The sequence below is a fragment of the Motacilla alba genome, chromosome 7 (genome assembly GCF_015832195.1).
Source record: "Motacilla alba alba isolate MOTALB_02 chromosome 7, Motacilla_alba_V1.0_pri, whole genome shotgun sequence".
In the NCBI taxonomy this organism is placed as follows: domain Eukaryota; kingdom Metazoa; phylum Chordata; class Aves; order Passeriformes; family Motacillidae; genus Motacilla; species Motacilla alba.
In genome coordinates, this window is record NC_052022.1 from 6997680 (window position 1) to 7022109 (window position 24430).

The 24430-nt window shown below is 40.4% G+C and overlaps 1 protein-coding gene across 10 annotated transcripts in view; it reads left to right on the forward strand.

Annotated features, from left to right (window-relative positions):
- The window catches only part of NCKAP5 (NCK associated protein 5), a 380074-nt gene that overhangs the window by 38360 nt on the left and 317284 nt on the right, over positions 1-24430 (forward strand). For all 10 annotated transcript variants that reach the window (XM_038142476.1, XM_038142470.1, XM_038142472.1 and 7 more), the window contains one exon: positions 8089-8217. In XM_038142476.1, coding sequence (XP_037998404.1) covers positions 8149-8217 — 69 coding nt within the window. In that variant the 5' untranslated portion in view covers positions 8089-8148. The remainder of the gene's footprint in view (positions 1-8088; positions 8218-24430) is intronic.

The following is a 24430-nucleotide window of genomic DNA, read 5'->3' on the forward strand; positions in this document are numbered from 1 at the left end:
ACATCATCTCTTTTAGTAGTGCAGGTGGAAGGGGTGGAGTGCACACACTGAACTGATGATTTTTAGTGGTCCCTCTGGACTATGATTACAACAGATGGGCAGGCAAAAGAGATGCTGACTGAAATGCATCTGCCTCAGAGAGGGAGGGATCTTTAGGCACATTTCAAAAGCTCCTAGTTCCAGTTTCAAAAACTGAATTGGCAATCCACCATTGCTTGCAACAGAGACCCTGATCTTACATGTAGGTCTGAAATTCTCAGATTTTCTTGAGCAGTCCCTTGACTTATACCGATAAAAGAAAAAATGAGAAGAAAACAAAAATCAAATTGAGCAAAACATAGAGAATTTGACTATGTGTTTTAAATTCTTCAGTCAGTTGTCTATCAGACTGGTTCAGATGCTTGATTTAATTGCATTTATTTTTCTGAATATTGGAACATATTAGATGAACTGGATGTCACTGCCTCTAAAGAAGATTTGTAGTTCAATGTTTGATGAGATTTTTGTTGAGTCTCTGCTGCCAACCAGCCACTTTACCATGAGAAATAACTAACCTTATTAATGATGCACTAGGTTAGAGGTTACATCTAGTTGATGCCAGAGGAGTCTTTATTGGGATATAAATGGGGCATTTGCTTTTGAGCCTTGAAATCACCACATAACTCTGTAGGTCTGTGAACAGTAACAGAGAAATTTCCTCAGGTCCTGGAGTTCAGCTTCTGCAGGTGGCTGGAACTGACTATTTCTGACTAAGCTCAGCTGTGGTTCCCAGGGGAGACAAATGTGTGTTGAAACCCCCAGAGGCAGCTGCTGGTGTGTTCAGAACATGCCTTTTGCAGGTTAACAGCCTTGCATTGCTGAAAGAGGCTCAGAGACTAAGGGAGTCTGTGTTTACCACATAATAACCTATTTCACATATTTTATAATAGTATTTGGTAATAAATGATATATAATAATAGGTGGTTAGCAACTGAGCCAAGAAATGCGAGCTTTGGATCTAATGTTTCCTTCAGCCTGAATAGCCTCAGTCATGCTTGGATATCTCTGTCTTGGTTACAGGTCTTACAGTGTTCTGAAGGATTTGATTTCAGTGCAGAAGCTAAGGATACAGAAACACCATTGTCATAATCTGTTTTTTATTGATGATAACACTATAATATATCTCCTTTTTCTTCCCATGCTGTCCTGACTACAGATTCATGCATTCTATCTGCTTATCTTTCATAATTTTTGTCTTGGTAATTTTATTGCATGATATGAATGCTTCATATGCCCCATAAAAGCAAACAGGGAAGGGTAATCCTTTGACCTTTCAACATTCTTTGGTGTAATTTGCTGGCGATTCCTCTCCTCCCTGAGGCATGGCCCTGAAATCCTATGATAAAAATGGACAGCCAATCCAAATAGAAAACACTGAAAAGGTTAAAGCTTTGATTATGTTAGTCTATAAATGTTCATAGTATTTTTTTTTCTGTCAGAAAGAAAATGAGAGCTGAAAATGGCAATGGATGAATCATGCTTATTACAGAATACGGAAATGATATTGGTTCAACCCATTCCTGTTAATGCTGAAAGAATATAATCTCGAGCCCTCTCATTTTATGTCACTGCAACCCACCTTATCCTCTTAAATGAATGCATGCATCCATTTAATTAACCTGGTGAGATACTGAGATATAAATCTTTTAAATGCTTCTCATGCAATTCATCTTGACAGCTGTCATAGTAATAACATCTTTAATGCCATATTCTTTATTTTCTCATGTATTGAAATTCCTGGTATTATTTTGAGCACAGTGATAGGTTTGCTGGATTTAAGCCCTTAATCTTAACTTGTTTAAATCCTCAGAGCTGTGCTATAGAAAGCTTTACTGGTTGTTTAGTTTGCTGAGTAAATGGAAGATTACTTTGCATGAAGAAAGCATAAATATGTTTTGCAAACTGAGGCTGAAACATGGTGGGATTTAGAGCTGGGATGCTTTCTTTCAAATGTTGTGTTTCTAGAACATGCTGCTGAGTCTCTGCCTTGCTGGCAAATGATCACCAGTCAGAAATTGCATGAGACCATCCTATGTGCTCTACTGATTCCTTTCTCAGGGAAAGGGTAAGGACAGGAGAGATCCACAGATTTGGCTCTGAAATGAGTCAACCCTTTGCAGACTGCCGTGTGTCAATGTCATTGTACTTCATTAAAATCACAAAAAAAATCAAAGAATCATGGAATAGTTAGGAGATCTTCTAGTCCAACACACTGCCAAGGAAGGGTGAAAGATGAGAAGGTTTCTTCTCTAGCTTCTCTAGCCCTCCACTCTTCCTTGGGGGGGCTACTTTATCATGGCCTGGTATGTGATGGGCAGATAGTGGTAGGACGAGGGGGAATGATTTCAAACTACAAGAAGAGAGATTTGAGTTAGGTGTTAGAAATCCTTTACTCAGAGGCTGGTGAGGCACAGGTTGTCTGGATAAATTGTGGATACCCCAATCCTGGCAGTATTTGAGGCCAGGCTGGATGGGGCTTGAAGCAACTTGGTCTAGTTGGGTGGCATCCCGACATGTGGTGTGGGGGGTCAGAATGAGATGATATTTAAGGTCTGTTTTAACGCAAACCATTCGGTGATTCTATGACTGCTGGAAAGTTTTCAGTCAGAATTATAGGACCACTGGATTAGGGAGTGTTTTGGGTCACAAAGTAACTTGCAGGGCACAGTTGACTTGAGGCACTGCCTGTACAGTTCCAATAAACTTTGTAAGAGCTTTAGAGATTGTAAGATATTTGAGGTGTATGAAAATTAATTTTTCCATAGGAAAACAACAACAAAAAAAGAGAATTAGAAAAGAATATTATTCTTCCCAGATGTTTCATAATCACTTGACACATATCTTAATACAACTTTCCAAAGTCAGTCAATATCTAGATATATAGACAGAATGGTACAGCAGTGCTGTGTTGGCTGTCTTGTAATTCCCATAATATTCTACTCATCTAAGCATTTTAGCTTCCTGCATTGGAATTTTTCTAATTTAATTAACTCATTAATGCTGGCACATGGCACATTCTCCTTCCGTGTCTGCAAAAATGCAGCTTGCTAATCTAAATAGCAACCTAATCCACTGGGTGTGAGTGCATGACATGTACATTAGTGCTAATGAACTGCTGACCAGCCTCAGCAAATACCTGGGAGTATTTGGCATTAGGCAGGGCCTGCCCATGGTGCTGCTGTGAGATACACTGGGCAAAACAAAAGGCATTTAGCTAAGAGTCAGGTTGCAGAAGTGCTGATGTTGTCGCAGTTTTCTATTTCCTAAGAACTGAAGTTTGAAACACCGATTCAAGGGAAAATTTAGGAATTATTTTTCTGCTTTGTCACTTAAAGTCATGACCAAGCTAAATACCAAGATGGGGAGAGATAAGGGTGTGGAAATTAAACCATGTTCACAGTTGCCTTTTAATGACTAGGCAGAATGGTTTGAATACTCTGCCATTAGAGGAAGAAACCCACCCCCACCCCCCCTCCCCCCCAAAAATAAAAAACAACCCAAGGGAAATAATCAAATTCACTAGTATAAACCTAATATATTTTTACTGGCCTATGCCTAGCAAGATAAATGTAGTGATTTTATAGGGCTGGACATTGATCTGTTAAACAAACATCAACGCCAATTCTGGAATCTTTTTTTTTTCCTTCCATTTCTGGGAGGCCCTGATAAACTGTACTGACTATACTTTCCCTGCAAAGACCACAACAAACACCAGTGCGTGCACATTGATGTTAACACCAGAGCCGGCAAAAGAAACCCAGCTGCAAAATGACAGACTCAATTCAATTAGGTTCTTAGGAAACTGAATCACTCCATAGATTGGTAATGAGATATAAAATCTTTCACCTTTAGGTTACCTGTTCAGTCTAACATTTGCTTTGATGACAGTCTTTACTTTCTCATTGCTGCTTCCTGACCTATGCCAGTGATATTACTCTCTTTGCTGAGGGATAAAACCAGTTCTGGTTGTTTTCTCTCAGTCTTAAAGTCTGGCTGTCATGCAAACAGGGCTAACAGAGTAGAAAAAATATATAAAGGTGATCACTGTGTAACTCTGGCCTCATTCTGTTACCCAACAGTTAGATTTCCACAAACCACAAATCCTCTCCTCTTGTTAACACCTGGGAAAGACAAGCTGGCTGCTGAGAGGGAATACCTTGCTGCCCCACGGATGTTTTGCCTTTTGACAGCACTAAGTTGTGCAAAGCCAAGAGTGGGAAGGCTGCATTGTATCTACCCTGAATTTAAACAAAAGAGTGCTGGTTTGCAGAGATGTCATTTTTTTCATGTGTCATAACTGTTAAATTTATACATGTTTTTAAGAGAAAAATAAATACAGTCCCTTTCCAGTTACCAAACAGATAAAGTGCATGCTAGTTCCCAGCTGGCATATGTTGGCATAACTCTGTTGAAATGTGACTGTAGTTTCAAACTGCCTGAAAATATCTTGGATGCTTATCCGAGGAATATGATGTTGTACGTTTTCATCAGCTAAAGCAATATACATCAATCATCCTTTGTTACTACTAGAAATGAAGAGGGTATTATAATCCAAGAAATTTCTCTCATAGATTCTGGAGAGTGCTTTTCTGTGTTAATCACACTATTTCTCCAGGGCATACTTTTCAAGCCATCTCCTGAAATAATGAACATTCTTGTACTGAGTACTAAAAATACTGCACTTTAGGATATATAATCAAGCTGATGCCTCTGGCTTGCTGGCTTCCTGAGCAGTGAGGGTAATACTCTATTGAAGCAAGATCACTCTTGGGTCTTCCTCTGAGAGTTTTTTCTGTTTTCATACAAAACCTTGAGCCCTGAGCTCAGTGCAAACTCTGGGCAAACATCTGGGACCTGCATTCTCTTAGACTGATCCCCTTACACTTGAGGATGCAGCCTTCATCCCTGAGTGCTCTAAACCAAGTGCCTGCCCCCCGTCTGCTCAACATGGATGGACTCCCCCTTAGGGAAGAGTCCTGCAGAAGAAACACTTCCTGCAGCACAAAGAACTGTAAGATGGGCCCCCAAAGATCCAGGAATATACATGTCTGGGTGCAGTGTGGGTGAAGACATCATAAATCAGATGTGACTTTGCAATAGTTCACAGTTCTACCAAGTTTAATGGGATCATCAGGGTCTGAGTGCTGATCACTGGGGTCTTTGCTGTAAACATATTGACAAGCAAATTGGTCAGGGAAGGCAGGTAAATTTCTACAGTCTATTCTCTTGGCAACACAAAACCAGTATTTCTGATGTTTGGGCAAACCGGTTCTCAGCACTTTGGTGTTCCAAGACTGTTCCGTCTGGACAGCTGTTCTCTTCTGCTGAGCTTCCCAGTGGATGTGTTAGCTCCATTTTGAGTTTTTGTTAGTCTTTTGTTTGGTCTCAGAGGAAGAGAGATTTACTTGGAAGAGGCATTTTTTCTTTGTGACAAGCAGTCTGATGCACAAAAATGACCATTCCAAGATGGAAACTTGTTCTGTTTTTCCCATGTGCTTCACTCAGATGATCATTTTTCTCTAAAGGCCTCCTGAGATGGGTACTTTGAGGCATCAACATATGTTGGTACAGGTGATGTATTGTATTATCTTGTCTGATAATTACCTGTGATTCAAAACTTTGTGTGCTTAGCCTTAGGTGGTTAACTCTTCAGAGATATGTGTGACAGCCTGCTAAAGGTAATGTGCAGAGGTGGGAGCTCCCATGGTGCATGGGGGGAAGCAGTGGAGCCAGCAGGTCTGGAGCTGCTGCACCAGTACATGAGTAGGTCCTTGTGCTGTGCTAGTTATGGCTATAGTAAATCCACTTCAAGTGCCCAGGGCAACATATTAACTAAACTATAGGAAAAATTAATAATAATCCTTCCTGCTTTTACTTCTGAACTAGAATTTGGGGTGGTTCCACCAAATACCTGCAGACAGAAACTTCAGGCGCTTAACTCGTATTAAGTACTTGACCTTCCATGGGGATTACTGGCTCCAGCTGTAGCTCTCACTAGCTCATTCCTGAGTGGTTCTGTGCTCAACAACGTCTCCCTTGGTAGAAGTCATGCTCTCTAGGCATGATGCATGCTCAGGAGAATGATATAATGATTACATCAGGTCGTTTGCTAATTTCTGGCCTAATCACACAAACAGTGCAATACATTGCTGCTGTGCTTGTTTAAATCTATTGCAGTGTTTCTTTTGCTCACTAATAAGTAAACACTGGGAATTATGTGATGTCACACTATTGTGATTAGCTGAATTAATAGCATGTGTAGTTTTAGGGTCAGAGCTACAAAAAAAGCAAGCAAGGGCTTACCGGTAAACCGGAAGAAAACCCCACAGGGCAGCAATGAGCACAGTGCAATAACAGATTTTCCTGCTATTGTAGGTACATATTCTCATTTCACGTGTTGCCTAGATGAATATACAGAGAGGTTAAATTTTATCTGTTTGGGAAAAAATAGCCTGAATTCTGGTCTTGCATGAGTATAAACCAGAAGTACAAAAGAAGCGTAGGAACCGCCAGGTGCTGTTCAATAGAGGGCTGGATTCACCACTGCATGGTTTGGTAGCTGGAGCACTCAGGGCTTCCCCACGGGATGTACTTTAAAAGAACAGTCCCAGTGTGATGCCCACACTGTTCCCAATGATCCCAGTGTGCTCTGGGAGTGCTCTGGATTCCAGCTGGCTTCAGCAGCTGGGCCTGGGGCATCCTGCTCTCCTTGCAGGCAGCCTGGGCTTGGCCCACGTTCAGGCTCCTGTGTGCCCTCGTGGCAGAGCATTTGGGGTCAGCTTGAGGGAAGAGCTGTGAAGGTTTTATCCGCTTGATATCCCCACAGCGACAGATGGGATCGTTCACAGGTGCGTGAGAAGTCGAGTCTGTCCACAGGCATGCAAATGTGTCTGGAGGGCATGTGCAAGGCTGCTTTTGGGAATGCCAGCTGTGCTACCCTGCAGCAGAGGTATTTGTGCATCACCTGGCTGTGTGTGAACCAAGGTGATGCTCACAACAAGCACAAAGGATCAGAAGCACAAGAAGCACATAGATCATATTTTTTTCCAAGTCTTGTTTTTCAGTCAGTGGGACTGTGATACAGTAAATTCAGTCACTATGAGATGCAAGAGAAAAACTTCTGTACGTGGTTCTCTATGAGTAGATGGTTCTCTATCAGTATATAGATGGTTCTCTATCAGTGTATCTGCCTGCCTTAATTTTGGCTAGATTCTGATTTCTGTTATCATTCTACTACTTCCTGTACATCCCTAATAAATTCATTAACTTTGTCCATATTCCTTATCACAAACAATAATATCTTAAAATACAAGCTGAAACTTTCAGATAAACATAGCAAGAAGAACATTTAGGAAGGGAACTGGTAGTTGTTACTTGTAAGCTGTGACTTGGCTTTAGTAGAAACCCCTGGCCAGGAATTACCAAACCCTACAAAACTGGAAAGATTAATTCCCTGTGTGGTAGCTTTATGGGCTGAATTCCCTGGCTGTTCTGTACAGGCAGTGGGACTGGCTGATTATTGCAGCAGAATCTTTGACCTTAAAAACTTAAGGAAAGTGCTGAGGGCATTTGCCTCTCGTTAAGGATAATGGGAGTTGAAAGCTTTTAGAACTCTTCAGGATTATGTCCAAAATTTGTACATCCCAGTAGCAGCACAGATGTGCCAACAAGCAGGACTTACTGAGGAGTGCAATTAATGTGAAACAAACTGTTTCCCTCCCCCTGCCCAGCATCAGGTAATTCATTGGCTCTGCAAATTCAGCTCCCTGCCCAGTTCAAAAGACTATGGAAACATGGGTGTAATGCTAAAGGCAGTTGTAGCAGATTTTTTTTTTTCTTCTGCCTTTGAGAAGTGACACAAACATATTGGTAATATTTCTGTTTGGAGAGTTTAGATTTTTTGACACAGAACATTTATTCCTGGAACACAGACTACTAGAAACACAAAGTTATTAGCTGTTGGGTTATTACAAAGTTAATGATGAAAGACAGTAACAGTTTAGTAGGATATTGAAATAAGCATTTCAATATTTTAATTTTTTTTTCCAGTGATGCCGAAAGCAGCCTGACATTTCTAGTCGATCCAAAGGAAAAGAAATAACTGCAGCTATGGAGAAAAAAAGACAGCTACAGAAAAGGGAATTTGGGAAAAGACTTTCTCTGGACAGCAGTCTTGTGGTAAGAATGATTATTTGCTGCATTTACTTGTCATATCTTGTCATAAAAATTTAGTTTTTAAGAGTCAGTACTCACAATTTTTAATACTTTTATACTCACATATATACTTTTATACTTTTTATACTCACATGTATTTTAAAGGCGTTTATCTCTTCATCACAATATCACAATATTTTGTGATTATTCAGATTCTCCAACAAAAAAAGTATCGGAGGAACTTTATGACATCCTAGGTAGAAACTTGTCATCATATAGAAACACATCCCTGAATTCACTGAATTTGCACAAGAAAGGAATCCAGACAATTATAATGGATTTTTTATTAAAATACTACTCAGCTTCTGTGGGATCATCCTGTGTTGCTTCATACTTAGTATATGAGGGCTGTAAGTAGCTGAGGTCCTCTGTCAGAAATGTTTATCAGGATATCAGCACAAATGTGTTCACCATGGCAAATCTATAAACAACTCTAATATCTACTGAAAGAGAAGCATAAATGTCACATGCTGTTAAACAGTTGCTTTTGCTCTACCTAGGATTTAAATTCATTGGAGATGGTATTCTAGATTTATTTTTTAGTTAATATTTTCAACGGGTGACTGAGACAAACAAGGAGATTTTAGAGCTGTGCGCTGAAAATGCTCATAGATGCCAGAAAATGCTCATAGATTGGAAGAGTTGTGTATGAGGATAAAAATGCCTGTGTCAGGTATTTAGCGTGACAATCTGCAAATACTGAAACAGGCAAAGCTGAGAGATCCAAGGAAATCTTTTTGACACTCATAGAGGTGGTGACTGTGGGACCCCAAAGCCCTTTTGCCTGCAATGTCACACCTGTGCTAACCCCATTAACTGAATTTTACACATTATTACAAATATGTTGTTTCCTTCATCTTATGCTGAAATTGTGGTTTGGGCTTCTTTTCCCCCCAAAGTATAAAGCCCCCTGACATGCTAATAGCAGTGAACATGGACTCAGCAGGTTTCAGTCTATCCACTGATGCTCTTCAATCACCTGCTGTGTTGTTTATTAGGGTCAGCAGAACAGTCCCACCTTCCCAGGTTTCCAACCCTTTAAGGACTCTGCTCCTCTCCCTCAGGCCTGAGCTACAAGGCACATCTCCAGTAATGTCAGGTGGCCACTGAAGAAATGTGCAGAGAATGATTAAAAAGGGCTCTGTCCTTTTCTTGGGACCATTTCTTATGCTGATGAATTGCATCCCTTTTCCCAGAAAAATATAATTAATTGGAGAGAAATAAAAGTGGTGAAGAATAGTGAATTCTCTGAGCTGCTCAGGACCCTAAGGAAGAGCTGTTTAAGTTGCCCCTGTTCAGGCCATGCAGCTCAGAGCTCTGATACTGAGACGTGACTGTTTTCAGGTTGTTCAGCCTGCAACAAAACCTGCTCTCTCAGCTTGCACGCACTCAGCAGGTCAGGTCGTGCTCCCAGCACTTTAAAACTCTTTCTAGCTTGTGGGCAGAGAAAGAAGGTTTGGTATGAACTCACAACTTTATGTAATACACCAGGAGACAGACAAAATCTGAAAGGTTTTGTAGGCTCAGAAGTCTGTTTAGTCCCAGGGCCTAAACCTCTGTTATTGGTTCTAGGCATACACAGCCCCAAAACAGACTCCAGCCTGAATCCTGCAGCTAAAATGTACTGCTGTGATCCAAACAATCGACCACAGACTGTCAATATTTATCTGGAGAAAAGAATTTTCATAGAAACTGGGTACTGAAAGCTAAGGGAAATGCTTGCAGTTGTGAATTTGTATAAAGACATTGCTTCGTGTACTATTCTCTAAATGTTCTCACTGATGTACTGGACTAGATTTAGCCTTTACTAAATGTATTAAGATAGAAACTTTCATTTCTCTGAGGTGACTGTAATGTGCTGTGGATGGGAGCAAGGAACCAGATATTTCTGGCTTCCAGTCCCACTTAGTGGAAATTTGGATTTGATTTATAGCCAGGGTAGGGCACTATGTTTAATTCTTACCCTTCCCTATAAGTAAGGGGAGAGTAAAGAGAGATATTTACCAGCAAAGTAAGAAATACTCTGTGTGTGCAGCATCCGAAGTGTTTTGTGTTATAATCAGTGCTATGTGCATATTGAAGCACCCATAAGGGCTTAATTGGAGGAGAAACAGAAACCATGGCTGTATGGGATGGTGATACTCTCTCCCTGCTCTTCAGCAAGGGATGAGTAGGGTGAGAGATTGCACACAGCTGAAATCAGGCTTCAAGCACTGGCTTGAGGTCAGTGAATTAGTGCCAACATGTGGCAGCTGAAGTTCTGTGGCTGATTAACCCATATTGGTGTTAAAGTGTTGAAGGAATGTGTTGAGGGAAAGAAATATTGCAATACTTCAAAATTTTGTATGTCTAATCATGCTGTCATCACAGTTGTAAAGCAAAATCTTCTGCTACAGGTGGCATTTACAGGTTGTGTCACCTGTTGAGTTTCAGGGCACACATCCATTTGCTGTTCTGGGGTGTTACAGGTCTGTGTCTGTGAAGCTTTTCATTGAGCAGAATATGTGTAACTAAATCTGAGAGTGCCATCCATACATTTAATTAGAAATTTTGGGTACTTTGTTGTCTACTCCCAGCTATTATTTCATAACAAATTGGAAGAGACATTCTGAGACTCAAGTGCCTTCAGCAGCCTGTAGCAAGTCACATGGATGCCTTGTGACTCCATGAAATTTAATGATTTTCCTTGTTGTCCCCAAATTCCTGTTCTAGCATACCTCCTCTTAATTGTTGCCTTCATATATATCTATCTTCTTTACCCTTGTGCTCAAATTCTGTTTGAGCATCGTGCTTTAGTCCAGTCCCCTGCTTGTCCAAGTTCTTGGGTCTCTCTTGTACTCTCTCTTCCTGAATGTTTTGTGTTTAATCTCTCAGGCATTCAGGGTTGGACACTCTGCTTGGGAAATCTGGCCTTGCTTCTCTCAAATCCAGCTTCTCCTTGTTGAGTGGAGAGTTCTGCATTATCATATCTCAGAAAGAATTCTAACTTCTGGGTGTTTAAAGAAAACACGTTTCTACTTTTGCACTCTGGACCATGAGATACAAATAGGCGTTTCTGATAACATTCCTTACCCTGCCTGGCTCTGCTGCTTTTCCCATCTGCATCAGATTGTAATCTTCTGGAATGTTTTTTTTCCATGATTTAATCTACAAGTATTGGATAGGGATGTTAAAAAAATCCAAGTTCTTCTTTCTTCATCCACACTTTGAATATAGAAGCTATGAAGGTATTTGATGGCAGAGTGAGAAGAGGAAAGAGGTGTTTCTGAAGAAAAGATATGACTTCTCTCTCCTTAGGATATGGATCTGGGCCTTCAAAATATGACCATAAATTCCATCAGTCTTTTGTATTCAGGCCTGCCCCATCAAACAATGAGTTTCAGTCTTCAGATAAGAAAGATCCATGTTAGGGACATCCTTCAAACAGGGAGAAATTCCACAGTTATTAAACCACTCTTCCTTACACCACAGGTGCAGTAACTACTTTTGGATCACTCAGAGAAGGAAGGGTTCAGTTTTATTTTCTGTACTACTCTACCCGTTGCAGGTGGTGTCTTGGGGAAATAAGCTTTACAATGAGAGCAAATAAACGTTTTAAAATTAAAAATATGTAAGTGCACAAATATGTTCATAAAATGTCTTTCATAGGGCGTAGTTTTTTTTAGCAATGATTGATGTGATTTTTTTTAAGTATGAGTGATGACTAATGCTTTACTGTAAGTTAGTAGTTTGAAACCATGGAGTTTAGCAAGTTGAAGAATCACTCTTAAGAAAAGCCAGAGGAATTGCTACTACTGCTGCCCGGGTCAAAGGGACATCTTGCTGTTATTTTCAATTAAATTAGATCTCTATCAGCTTTTAGTCATTATATCACAGAGGGTATTCCAGAAATCTCCAGTATAGCCAATGGCTGTTACTGTTCTGTAGGTTTCCAGTATTGGTACCATGCTGAAGATTTGTTATACACCCACTTATTTACATTTGTAGGCAAAGCAGGTAAGCCTGCAGTGACATTGATGTTTCATGGCTTTGTATTCAAGTGAAACAGAAAATATTAACTTCATAACAATTCTCGCAGGTAATCCTATGAGATCAGTTATAGAAAATAATATCTTTGTAATTTCTGCCTGGCATTTAAAACCCAAAACATACCACCCAAGGAGGCTATACCTTTTACAGTTTCAATACAGTTTAATACTACCTTATTGTCTCATATGTCTTACAAGTGATACTACTGTATTTTGAGTTTATAAAGCTTTCTTCTGCAAATTGATTTCAATCAAAACACCACAACTCTGAAAATCAAATTGGTTTGAGATAGGAGAACTAAAGATTGAATCTTTTTTGTTTTAAAAAACAGATCTACATTTGTCATGTTTTTATGACATTTGTAAGGATATTTTATTGTATATGTGGTTATAAGATGAAAAGATAGACAACAGTTGAAGAATAAGGTGGAACTCTGTGTCCTTCTGGTTTGCTGTGCAAGAAGTCAAGACCAGAGTCTTTACTATTATTGCCACAGAACTTCTGTTTAGCATGAAAACAAACTGCAAAATTCATAATATTGAAGGAGTGCATTTATTTGGAATGTGTTGCTTAGCTGTCGTGTAACACCCATGTCAGATTGTTTTCTGTTAAAAGAGAAACAGCTCTTTCTGAAGAACATTTTGCTTTGTGAGTCTTAAATCCTTTAAGTTTGGTTAAATAGAACAGCTTTATGAAGAGTAAGAGTGTGAATATTTCATGGTTTGATTTTTTTTTCATAAATAATTTTTTTCCTGTTGAATCTTGCATTTAAGCATAACTAGTTGAAAATAACTAGTGAAAGAAACCAGATAAAAACAAGAAGGAAAGATTTTTCTGTGTCCTTTATTCATTTCAGGTTGGAATATACAAAGAAAACTAATATGAAAATTCACAGTAAAAAAATGTACTTTCATAGAATTTAGGCACCTATTTTTTAATATGGGTAAAATGAAGACATATGAGAAGATTTCTTTGTTAATTTTTGCAATTTATTATTTGGTATGTGAGGGAGGTAGCTTAGAAAGGCAATGATATTAAAAGGCCTCATGAAAGGATTGATTGTATTTCAGGTTTTCCCTACGAAAGTTCTTAAACAAAAAGACAAATGGAAAAACCCCAAACCATAAATAGACCCAAAGCCAAGCTTTTAAGTAATTTGTGTGGGATGAGGGGAATGTTAGAACATATCACTGCCACCAGGGCCACGTTGGCTACTCTATTCACTGGGGTGTTCTTTGAAAATAATAAAAGCCCTATCCCTTGCTGATCCAAACTGTCCAGTTGCCTCCCAGGCCCTTTTGATCAGGAAAAAGTCAATGTTTCAAGCTGTGCTCTTTATTTATGTGGATAATTCCCAGCCTGACTACACACATGGTTCACCCTTACAGCTGTGGTGGCATTTAGCTGGGGAGATTTGAGAACAGAATATCTTTTTGAAGCAGCCAGCATTTATCAAAGCAGAAGTTTTTGTTTTATTTCAAATGAGGCTTTTGCTTCTGAAAGCAAGTTGTGGTAAAGTGCTTCAGAGGTGGCTGGTGAACTGTGCCCTGCTGCTTTCATTCTGGTCACACGCTCCTGTGGGGCTCTGTAGGATGGGCTTTAATGGCACCACTTTGTTGTAATAAGGGCAGAGTGTAATGTAATGAATTGCACTGGGGCGTGGGAGGAATACCTTCAGCTGCCTGCAGCTGGATTGGTGGCATGGGCAAAACCACTGAGTTCAATTGGAGACTGCTGAGAAGTGTGCATGTGTTCTCCGGGGCTGGGAGCCAGGAATTCAGGGGTTAAGTTTGACATCTGTCACCACTAATCAATGCCTAACTCGGTTTAGTAAATTTCTAATTCAGTTTTCTCATTAACAAAACTCTGATTCAGTTTTCTTGTCAATAAATTTGGTGTCATAGTAATTTCTTACCTCATAAGTATTCCAGGAACCGTCTGTTATTAGCATGAGTCTGTGGCTTGCTTTGATATCTTCAGATGAAAGGTGTCACAGAGAACATGACGTTGGAGCAGAGCTGGGAAAAGTGCTGCAGCAGCAAGGCAGGAGGGGAACCCTTCATGTCTGGGAATTAAATTCTGGGAATAGTTCCGACTATTTTTTTTTTTTTTGCTAGTTGACTGTGACATTCACAGTGTGTCTGACATCACTGTGCACCATAACATAATCCAGCATTTCAAAATGAAAGGTGGCGTTAAAAATATTGCCTTGTCAGATGTCGACTAATGTTCTAAATTTTGTAGCCTGAATATTTTTTCCCACCTAAAGCTGCTGCCAAATTCCTTTGGAGTCTGCAAGTACTTTCAGTCTTCTCAAAACTCAGATTTTGATTTGTGTGCTGTTTTATAATTCAGAATTTTGTTCAGCTGGGTACGCCATCGTAGAAAAGCCCATGCCAAGGGTTGAATCTGGCACTGCAAAAGTATGGTTCAGCATGGGAAAATGGACCCAGAATGTGAGCCTCAAACAAACAGGTTTTTTTTTCAGAGGCAAGGTGAAGCATCCCTAACATCCAGTGCATCCAGGGGGAGAGTAAGTCAAGGAGAACAGTTTAATAAAGGTGACAAGTGTGGAATTTTGAGCTAGAAGACAGAATACAGGGAAGAACAGCAGTGAAGCACGGGTTGTGTTGCTACCTGTAGAGGTGAAGGTTTGCACATTCATGAGGAAAACCATAAGATACGAAATTGACACGAGGGCTCAGTAAACAGAATTCTAAGAAAAATCTATTCATAGCATCATAGAATGGTTTGAGTTGGAAGGGATCATAAAGATCATCTTGTTCTAACCCCTCTGCATCTTCCTCATGGCAAGGATAGTACCACACAGTTCTGCAAATCTGTCTGTTAAGACATCCACAGACTGAGCAGATGAAGTGCTATCAACTGTCTGCGTAATAGAGAGTCCTGAAATCTGACTAGAACTTAGTAAAAAAGAAAATCCCAGTGGGGTCTGAGTCTGTAAAAGCTATCTAAACAGGACAGAGTCTGTTGTGCACACCCAGGGCCTTTAGCACCTGGACTTTGAGAGAAAACTGAGCTATCTATAAACATAGTGCCAAGAGCACAGACTGCTCTGCATATTCATTTTTAATAAAGTGAAAATTGAGATGAGAGCTCTGGTGTGTTAGGCAGAAGAAAAGAGCCAACCAAATGGGTCAGTTTACAGCAGAAACTGCTCAGAGGTGAGCAGAAAAGAGAAACCACTGATATGGGATAGCAGTGTTTAGGCTAGGTATTAGCATACCAGTAATACAAATAATGTAGGGAACTGTGGTCTGCATGGATTTAAGGACATCACTTACCAGCACAGCAGTACATCTAAGGTGCTAGCAGTAGAATCTACATCAGCTTGGATAAAGAGCACAGTCACTAGTTACACTAAGAGAGATGATGGCACTTCTGTGTAGCAGGGGTGGAGATGGCTCGTTTGGATTGCATTTGCAGAAGAGGGATTTAAAAATGAAGAAGAGTGTAAAGCACTGAGCATCCTGACAGCAGTTGGTTACTGTAAGTCACATTTATAAATTCTGGAGCAGCCTGGCAAACCTTACATCATAATTAAGAAACACAGGGGCTGTGAGTTCAAAAGGACTCAGTGAACCCAGGGAATGATGCTAGAAGTGCCAGGTCTAACATGAAGAAATGGTTCTGTTAGGTACCAGTGCCACAGAAAGAACTGAAATTTGTTCTTGTGGTAATATAGAAAGTGACCTATTGCCTTGATTAAAGCTTACACCAGTAGAAACCAGTGATCCTTTTCAGGAACTGGAGATGTGGGTAAACAGTGAGCAGTGGAGAGATGCTTGAAGAGCGACTAGCCATAAAAAACTCACAGCCCTGAAAACAAATAGTGCGTGGAGCATGTTGTTCCTGAGCAAATCTTCGAATAATATTCCTCCTGGAATATAGTTCCATGGTTTATTGATCAAAAGCACTGGCTCCAATACAGGCAGAAGTGCTCTCTGAGAGAGGAATTGTTTACCATTTGTTGCTGCACATCAAAAGTTACATCAATAGGTGTATAGGGTGACATGGTGACAGCTGAAACAGTACCCACGTCCCCAGAGATCATGCTTTGACAAACTGCTGGCTTTTACTTTCTCGTGTCTTTGGCACATAAACTTAAAGTGACAAACACAAGGCTTGAAGGTTAAAAGAGAAGCTTTAAAAGAAATTTATGCAGCTGATCTATCCTTGTTCATTGTCACAGAACTGGATGCAAAAGTGAAGACAAAGTAAGAACAAAAAAGATGGTTTTACTTGGGCCTGCAAATTAGCTGGCAGATGGACTGGGAAAAAACAGAGGGCAATCATATTCTGTTGCCTTCTAAAAAAGCTGGGAAATTGGCCTATGTTGCTGCAGAATCTCAGTAATTTCACTGTCAGACTTTTGACATTAAAGTATTAAATTCGCAACAACTCCTAATAAGCTTTTAAAGACACTGATTTAGCTGCAGAGGAGGAACTAAAAATGAAAATGAAGGAAAAAGCAAGAGATAAATGCATGAATTTTGAGAGTTATTCAGGAATGAAAGTTCAGCATGGTACAATAGACAATTTGGGTGTTACAAAAAGAAAGGGTGCTAAGTGTTCAAGTTGACAAACTCCAGAAACTGAACTTTGTGAATTTTGTGGTCATTTATAGTTGCAGATGTCAGGGCTTGGAAGAAAAAAGTCATAGTTTTATCTTGGTGCAGGGGAGATAACTGTGCTGAGGCTTGGCTTTCTCCTTTGGGACACATTAGGGAGAAATCTTGCTATGGAAGTGTTTGCTAGTGGATTGTTATTTGGATGGAACCCCATGTCTTGATTTGGAGGAGTTTGATGATTTGCAGTGCGCTCACCAGGCTCTGCTCCCCAGGGTTTTTGGGAGGAGCTGGCAGGTGCCTGCCCTCTGGTCCAGAGGCAGCTCAGCAGCCTCCTGCCTGCTGCTGCCTTTTCCCCTGAAGGATGGGGCTGCAGGCAGGGGACAGCAGCTCCAGTGCCATGACTGTGCTCTCGGGCTGCTCTGTCCCTTTGCCCTGCCCCACCAATTACAGAGTGGAGCTGTGACAGATGTCAGCCCGGCCCCAGCAGAGGGGAGCTCACGGAGAGCTTTGGATTTAGGGGGAGTGTGCACACACGCTGGGTGTGTGCCACACGGCGATGTGCCTCGTGTGACAAGGCTGCGTGTCATCAGCCGGGCCAGGGATAAGCAGCCACCAAGGGAAATGGATGTTCTGGGGACCCTTATCTAGCTCTGGTAAGCTCCCAAAGCAGCAGTGAAATTGGAGGCTTTGCCTGCCCAGATGTTAAGAGCAGAAGGCTGTCTGTAACAAGAGATCTGAAGAGATTGGGGTTAACTAAATAGGGATTTTATTGACAAACCTTTTAAAATGCTTCATGCCTTTAGCAATTAAACATAACACATATCCTGAGAAGCACAAGTCTCCTCTGTGTCTCCCAGTTGCCTGATTCAAGTGGAATACACTCCTAGGGAGAATAGAAAGGAAAAGTTATGCCCTGTGTTGTTTTATAGTGTTGACATAATTCCCTACCCTGCAAGACCAAGAATGAATAGTGAATCTACCTCCTGCTAGGTCAGTTATGGCATCCACTCAAATGTCCTATTTGGAATATTGTTGCATCCATAGGAGAATCTAAATTTCTTTTTTTCACATATTTGTGTGCATGCCAATATACAAAGGGAACAAAATAAATCTTTGCAACAAGATATGTAGACATTTCCAGGTAGTTTTGGTTTACAAATAGGTATGATCGACTTTCAGTCGTGTTTTGAAGTTTGCTAATTTTGTCCACTTACAGTGAGTGTGAGATAACCACTAGTCAAAATTCAGGCTGCTCTGAGTTGTTTGCAAACCAGTATTTCCAGCCTCTGTTAAAAATTTTGAGGTTTATATATATATATATATATATATATATACACACACACAATTCTCTTTTTTATATATATATACACACTTTTGGTCCCCTTGCTCGTTTAATTGCATAGCTATAATAGATGATGCACTGATGATATACAATGTTTTTCTTCAGAAGTTTACAATTTTGATCTTTAAATAAAGTGTGCCTTACTGAACATTTCAGTTAAACCACTGTGTGTTTTGCCTTTGTGGAATAAGTATTTCCTCATTAAAAACCAAGCTGCCAAAGAACTGGCTAAATCTTCCACATGGAAAATGTTCTGCTTCATGCTGTCAAGAGAGCCATGCAAAACTTTGCAGTGTAAATATGTCTTTTGCTTGGGACCCCTGGAGGCAGGGATATTTGAGGGTAGGTACCCCGATTCCAGACGTTTTTCTGTTCTGGGGAGTCTGTAGGTGCTTGTGCTGGGAATGGCTCTGCTGGCAGCTCGTTCCTGCCTCTGCTCCTGCACCTCTGAGCCTGCCTGTGTGCTTTGGCTTGCAGGGCCTTGTGTGACCCAGATAGGAAATGAGCTGGGATCATTGCAAAGCATTTAAAATAATTGGGTATCAACAGCTGGCTTTATGGGAAGCTAACAGTGTAAATCCAGAGAGTTTTTATGATTTCAATGGGTATTTTTCCTAGCGTATAAAGCGGATCCAAGTAATTTTGGCTGGGAAACAGTTTCCCAACTTATTTCTATAATGATACCTTAGAGTTTTTCATTATAGTGAAAATCTCTAGTAGGTCTGAAGGGAAAAATTACCTCCACTGTTTCCAGACACCCAATATGTTTTCTCTGTGCTTGAATTTATGAGTTTTGGCAAAGATAACTCACAATATGATCAGGTTTCAGGGTAGCGGTTTCTTGCACTGAATCCCAAACAAAAGTGTAACTGTTCAGAAGGCTCCAATGTGTCTTTGGTGATGTAAAAATATGGGACATTGCTCTCCAAAATCCTGCCAGTCTGGTTTTGTCTCAATGTATTATTTACTGCACAGTGTATTGAAAGAGTTTTTTGAAGCACAATTTAGTTCTCCACTTCTTTCAAAGTTTTTACAGCATAAATTGCAGTCCCTGTCAAAAAGAGCAAGATTTGACTGTTGAAGAAAATTATTTTGTCTCTATTGCTTTGTAAGTAGATTCAAATATACCTGTTCATTAAAGATCTTTCCTGGAAGACAAGTGCTTGAATCAAATGAGAGGCATAATGCAGAATTCCTCTCAGACTGGGAGGTCTGTTGAGTCAGAGCAGGTATTTTCATCCTGGGAAACTTGTTTCAAAATGCTTTTTGACAACATATTGGTTTCAATTAAATTTACTTTTTTTTTTTTTAATTATCATTGTTGAAATTATCTTCTCTTAAACTGAATTTACTTTCTTCCCATCTTTGTTGCATCATTTATGGCTTTAAATGCACCATGCTTGAGAGTGCAAACAAAAAGTTTCTGATTCATAGGAAGAAGGGGAGTGCATTGGAGTAATGTAAATTGTCCCCAGGAATGAAAAAAATTCTATTATCCTAAAGGAAATCTGTTATTTTTTAAGAATTACATTGTCATTGCCCTTCAAAAATTCTGATTTTTCATGTGGAAACTGTAGTCTCCTCTGGAGTAGTCTACAGAAAATTCCTGAACAGCTCTGCTAAAGTTGTAAAAGATGCTGTTTTTACCTTTAGCCAGCCTGTCTGTTGCCTTACTCCACTAAGAAGAAACTTCAGTGGCACAGATTAGATATCTCAGACAGGAAAGTGCACACTCCACATATGTTAAGGTGATAGAATCTGACATTGCAAGTACTTGCATCTTATCTCATTCATGCCTCTGACATGCCTGGTACTCTGGAACTCAATGGATTTGTTCTGATGTACAGTTATATGAGACAAAAATCAAGCTAATGTCTTCCATTTATTCTGTAGGTATTTCCATTCAAACGTTGTTTTAGTTATCAGCTGGTGTGTCCTGCCTGTTTCTCCTGCTCTTACTGAGGGTTGGACAGGAGATTTCTCTCATGTTGTGTCTTTGTAGATTGGATCATCTTGTGATACTGAATCATGCTGGCTGTCACTGGCAAAGCAGCAGGTTCCTCCTAGCCCTCTTGCCTGTGTGGTTCTGTTTGATGGGATTCTTATATACTTTCCAACCACTTTGTAATCTCAGTTTTATCTGTGACTTCAAGCTTTTCTTTGAGCACCACATCACATTGTCAAGGCTTTCTTTTTTTTTCTTTTTTTCCATCTGTATAGAAATCCAGGAAAAGCTCAGGTCTTGCTGTCTCAGCAGGACACAGAGGGTCTGATTTATGTCTGGATAACAGCACAGGTTGGATTATTGCAGTAGCTGGTTCACAGCCTCCTAGATTGGCTGCTACATGGTGTTCTTAAGTTTGTGCAAAATTCACTCTGTGTGCTAGAGGACATCCAGTTAAATGTGTCTGAAATCAGCACACCACACCTGTACAAGGCAGGGAATTATGTTAGAATGTGGCATTGTTTAAACCTAAAAGGCTGTAACTGTGCTTCCTTCCCCACATGCCCATATCCTGGACTATCCCAGTGTCTGTGTGAGGTATGAATGGATTTAGTGAATGTAACACCTCACTGCAGAAGTTGTGTCACAACCCTCCCTCATTGTCCTTGAGGGACTTGGACACTGCTGGTGTCCAGTGCTGGTTGTGTTGCTGCTTCCCTCTGGTGCAGAAACTCTGATTCCCTTCAGAGTCTGTCCTAAGTCTGACCTGGGAATTTCCTTTGACAGAGGTTATGAGTTTCAAAGGATTTTTTTTTCTTTTTTGCACTCACCAGTTTTATGGTTATAATATTTTGATTTATAATTTTTTAGTTCTGCTGGTTGTTAATTGACTAATGACAGGTGTATTACTTCAGGCATTCCACTCTGGGTATTTTATATAGGAATGTTGGAGATCTTGAAACACGGGTCCCATTAAGTTGGACACTGAAAACTTTCAAACATCTTGAGTCACCAGTTCCTTTGAAAATCGTAACCAGTGTGCCTTCACCTGTCCAGAAATTCACATTTACAAAGATCTGCTTGATAGGGGGTTGCTAGCTCCAGAAATTCAGCCTTACCTGTAAAACTAAAGTAAAGATTTGTAATCATGCACAGATCAAAGTATTCTTCACCTGTCAAAACTTTGCTAATGCAGATATGATCATTAAAATTACTTTTCTGTCTATAAAGAATAGTTTATGTGGCACCAAAATTGCAGCATCTACTATTTGAGTACAGAATTAACTTTCTGAATGAGCAATTATATTAGTTAATTCATTTAAACATTAAGATTAATTAAAACCAAAATCCTTTAGGTATTTCAGAGATGTGAGATGATTTTTAAAAATAGTTTAGTGGAGGAATAGCATTAAAATTTTAAAAAGTTAGGTTTACAGTAAGTACATTTAAATTCTTTTCACACTGTTTTTGTAGCTACAAGTTTCTTTTTCAGCAGAGATTCTTCTTTCTTCCAAATGGTAATTACATACTCCATTTGCATAAAGAAGAGAGCACTAGTGCTTTCTTGAAAAATGCTCAGAATAACTGTTAAATCCTACTGGAATGGATGAGACTGGATAGATGCTCATTGTTTGTCCAAGTCTCCAATACCTGCAGAGGCTGGACAGGGCAGGTGGTCAATTCCAGCACTCCTGGAGCTCCCAGTGCTGTAAGGGCAGAACAAGTGAGGGCATCACGTGTGCCATGTGGGTCCATCTCATACATAACACCAGGCCTTTCTAAGGAGGCTGCTGCAGCTGACTTCTCTGCCTGTTCCTGACTAGAGGTGTTGCTGATATTTGGGTCAAGGACAGTGTCACTCACTACTCCATCCTGCTGGTCAGGACCAATTTTAGGCCATGGAAAGGGAAGTCTAACACAGCCTGCAGCTTTCTGACCCACTGTGTCCTCAGTGGCACTCAAAGATATGGGCTTCTCTCAAAAAAGACTTTACTCCTTTGAGCCTGAATTCAAGATAATACCCTGCACTGTAATAAAGCAATGCAGCACGGAAAAAAAGTCTTAAAATTAAAATTTTTATTCTTCTTTGTCTGATAATTAAAATATCTTTGCAGTGCTTCTGTCTGTACCCTTCTCCTGATGGTGTCAGCTCCAGTTTTCACCCTTTTGCACTGGCAATGTAGTTTTAAAGCGCTGTGGCTGTGTGCAGATGTGCTGTCAGCCCTCACACAGTAAGCTCCACATGGACACAAGAGAAGGATGGACTTGAAGGGCCCTATCAATTGGTGCTGGGTCAAGGTACTGACTTGAACATTCTTCTTGCACTCAGTGGGGAGCATTTGAAAATCCTACCTGCCTGTAACCCACAGCTTGCCTTGCAGAGATACATGCATTATTTACAACCATAAATGCTTCCAACCCTTTTATAAAGCTAACCTCCAATACTTATTTCTGTGACATCTGCAGTCCTGAGGTGGTAAGTAATCAGCTGAGGTTAGTGACATCATCCAGTGTGCTTTTAGCCAGGTGTGCTCATCAGCCTTTACAGTACTCAGGTGGAAGCCTGAGAGAAGCCAGTAAGTCTCTCAAATAGGAATCAGTTGCTATGAATTAAAACTGTGTTGACCCAAATCCTTGGACCCAAACATTTCTTAGCATGTTTAGCTTACGGCCCATCTCAGATAAGAGGCAATAACCAAGCCAATATATTGTCTGCTGGTGGAATTCATGACTGCTGCAGCTTGCTGAGGTAAATATTGTGGATGAACTTTTAATAGTGTTGAATAATTTCCTGACCTTGGCTAATGGTGGTAACTGTAATTGGATGTCTTGCTGCAGGGTCTCCTGTAAAGTCAGGAGAGATTTTGTCCTTCCCTGGTACTTAACTTTCCCTAAGATTCCAGTACTGCAGGGAGCTGACTCAACATGCAGCTGGTTTGATCTGTGTCTTGTCATGTGTGTTCCTACAGGATTAAAAGACAAACAAATACTCCAGAGGTGAAGTTCAGTGTTTTAAATGCATGAAATAAAATGTAATACTAAAACAAATATTATGTTTCTTTTCTTCACATTGAGGTTAAAACTTAGGGTGTATTTTAGGTAATGTCTTAAAACATGGAGTTTTGGAGATAGGGGTTTCCAGTTTTGACCCAGAGATGCAGCTGATGTAAAAGTAGCAGAAAAAAAAATTGCAATTAGGGGAAGCCTTGTAACTCTTGTTTGCCTTGTTTGGACTGTGTGAGTTTGGAATTTCAGGACTGGAGACTGATAGGTATTTTTATCATTGTCTGTAATGATCATTAAAATACAAAGCACACTGCTTGGGCTTTGAACTTGCTCCCATTTGCATTCATGTACAAACATAGGCAAAATTTTATGGAAATGTCAATCCCTACAGGCAAGATAGAGAACATATAAAGATGTGTTTAGACATAAACCTGGAGGCACTCACAGATGTTTGAGGGATGGTGTGCTGGAGAGTTCCTTGAGTCTGCTGGCTCTGTGGAGAATGGGGATGGAGATCCATGAGGCAGCAAAGGTACAAGGGTTGGGGATGTCTTAGAAACCATGGAAATGCCTGGCAATGGTCAGGTAGAAAGGTGATGGGATCAATAGCCCAGCTGAAGTGCCTCTACACTGATGCCCACAGCCACAAACAGGAGATGGAAGCCACTGTTCAGCGCCAGTGTGGCCAGCAGGGGCTGTCCCGCTGTGCTCGGCACTGGTGGGGCTGCTCTTCAAATCCTGTGATCACTTTTGGGCCATGGGCTAAAAGAAAGGTCTCAGAGTGTGACTGAGGAAGGGCAATGGAGCGGGTGAAGGGTCTAAAGCACAAGTCCCCAGAATGGTTGTAAAGCACTGGGACAGGCTGCCCAGGGAAGTGATGGAGTCGCCTCTCTTCCCTGGAGGTACTTCAGGGACAAGCAGAAGTGGCATCTGGGGACATGGTGGACTTTGCAGTGCAGGGTGGACAACTGGACTTGGTGATCTTAGAAGTGTCTTCCAACCTAAGGGATTCTTTGACATAAAATATATGTATAAAATCCCTTTTAGGGTGACCTGGGGGCATCAGAGGCAACTGTGACATCACATGCAACCTGAACCAGTCATTGTTTATTTGGAGGGCGGATGAGACGGGATGAGACAGGCAGAAGGAGGGAAGGAGCATAAAGTTTAATGTTAACCAGCTCACATCCTCTCTTGCTAATGTACATATTACAGAAGAATTTTTCTGTCAGCCTCCTTTTCAAAATTAAGCTTTCAACTTGA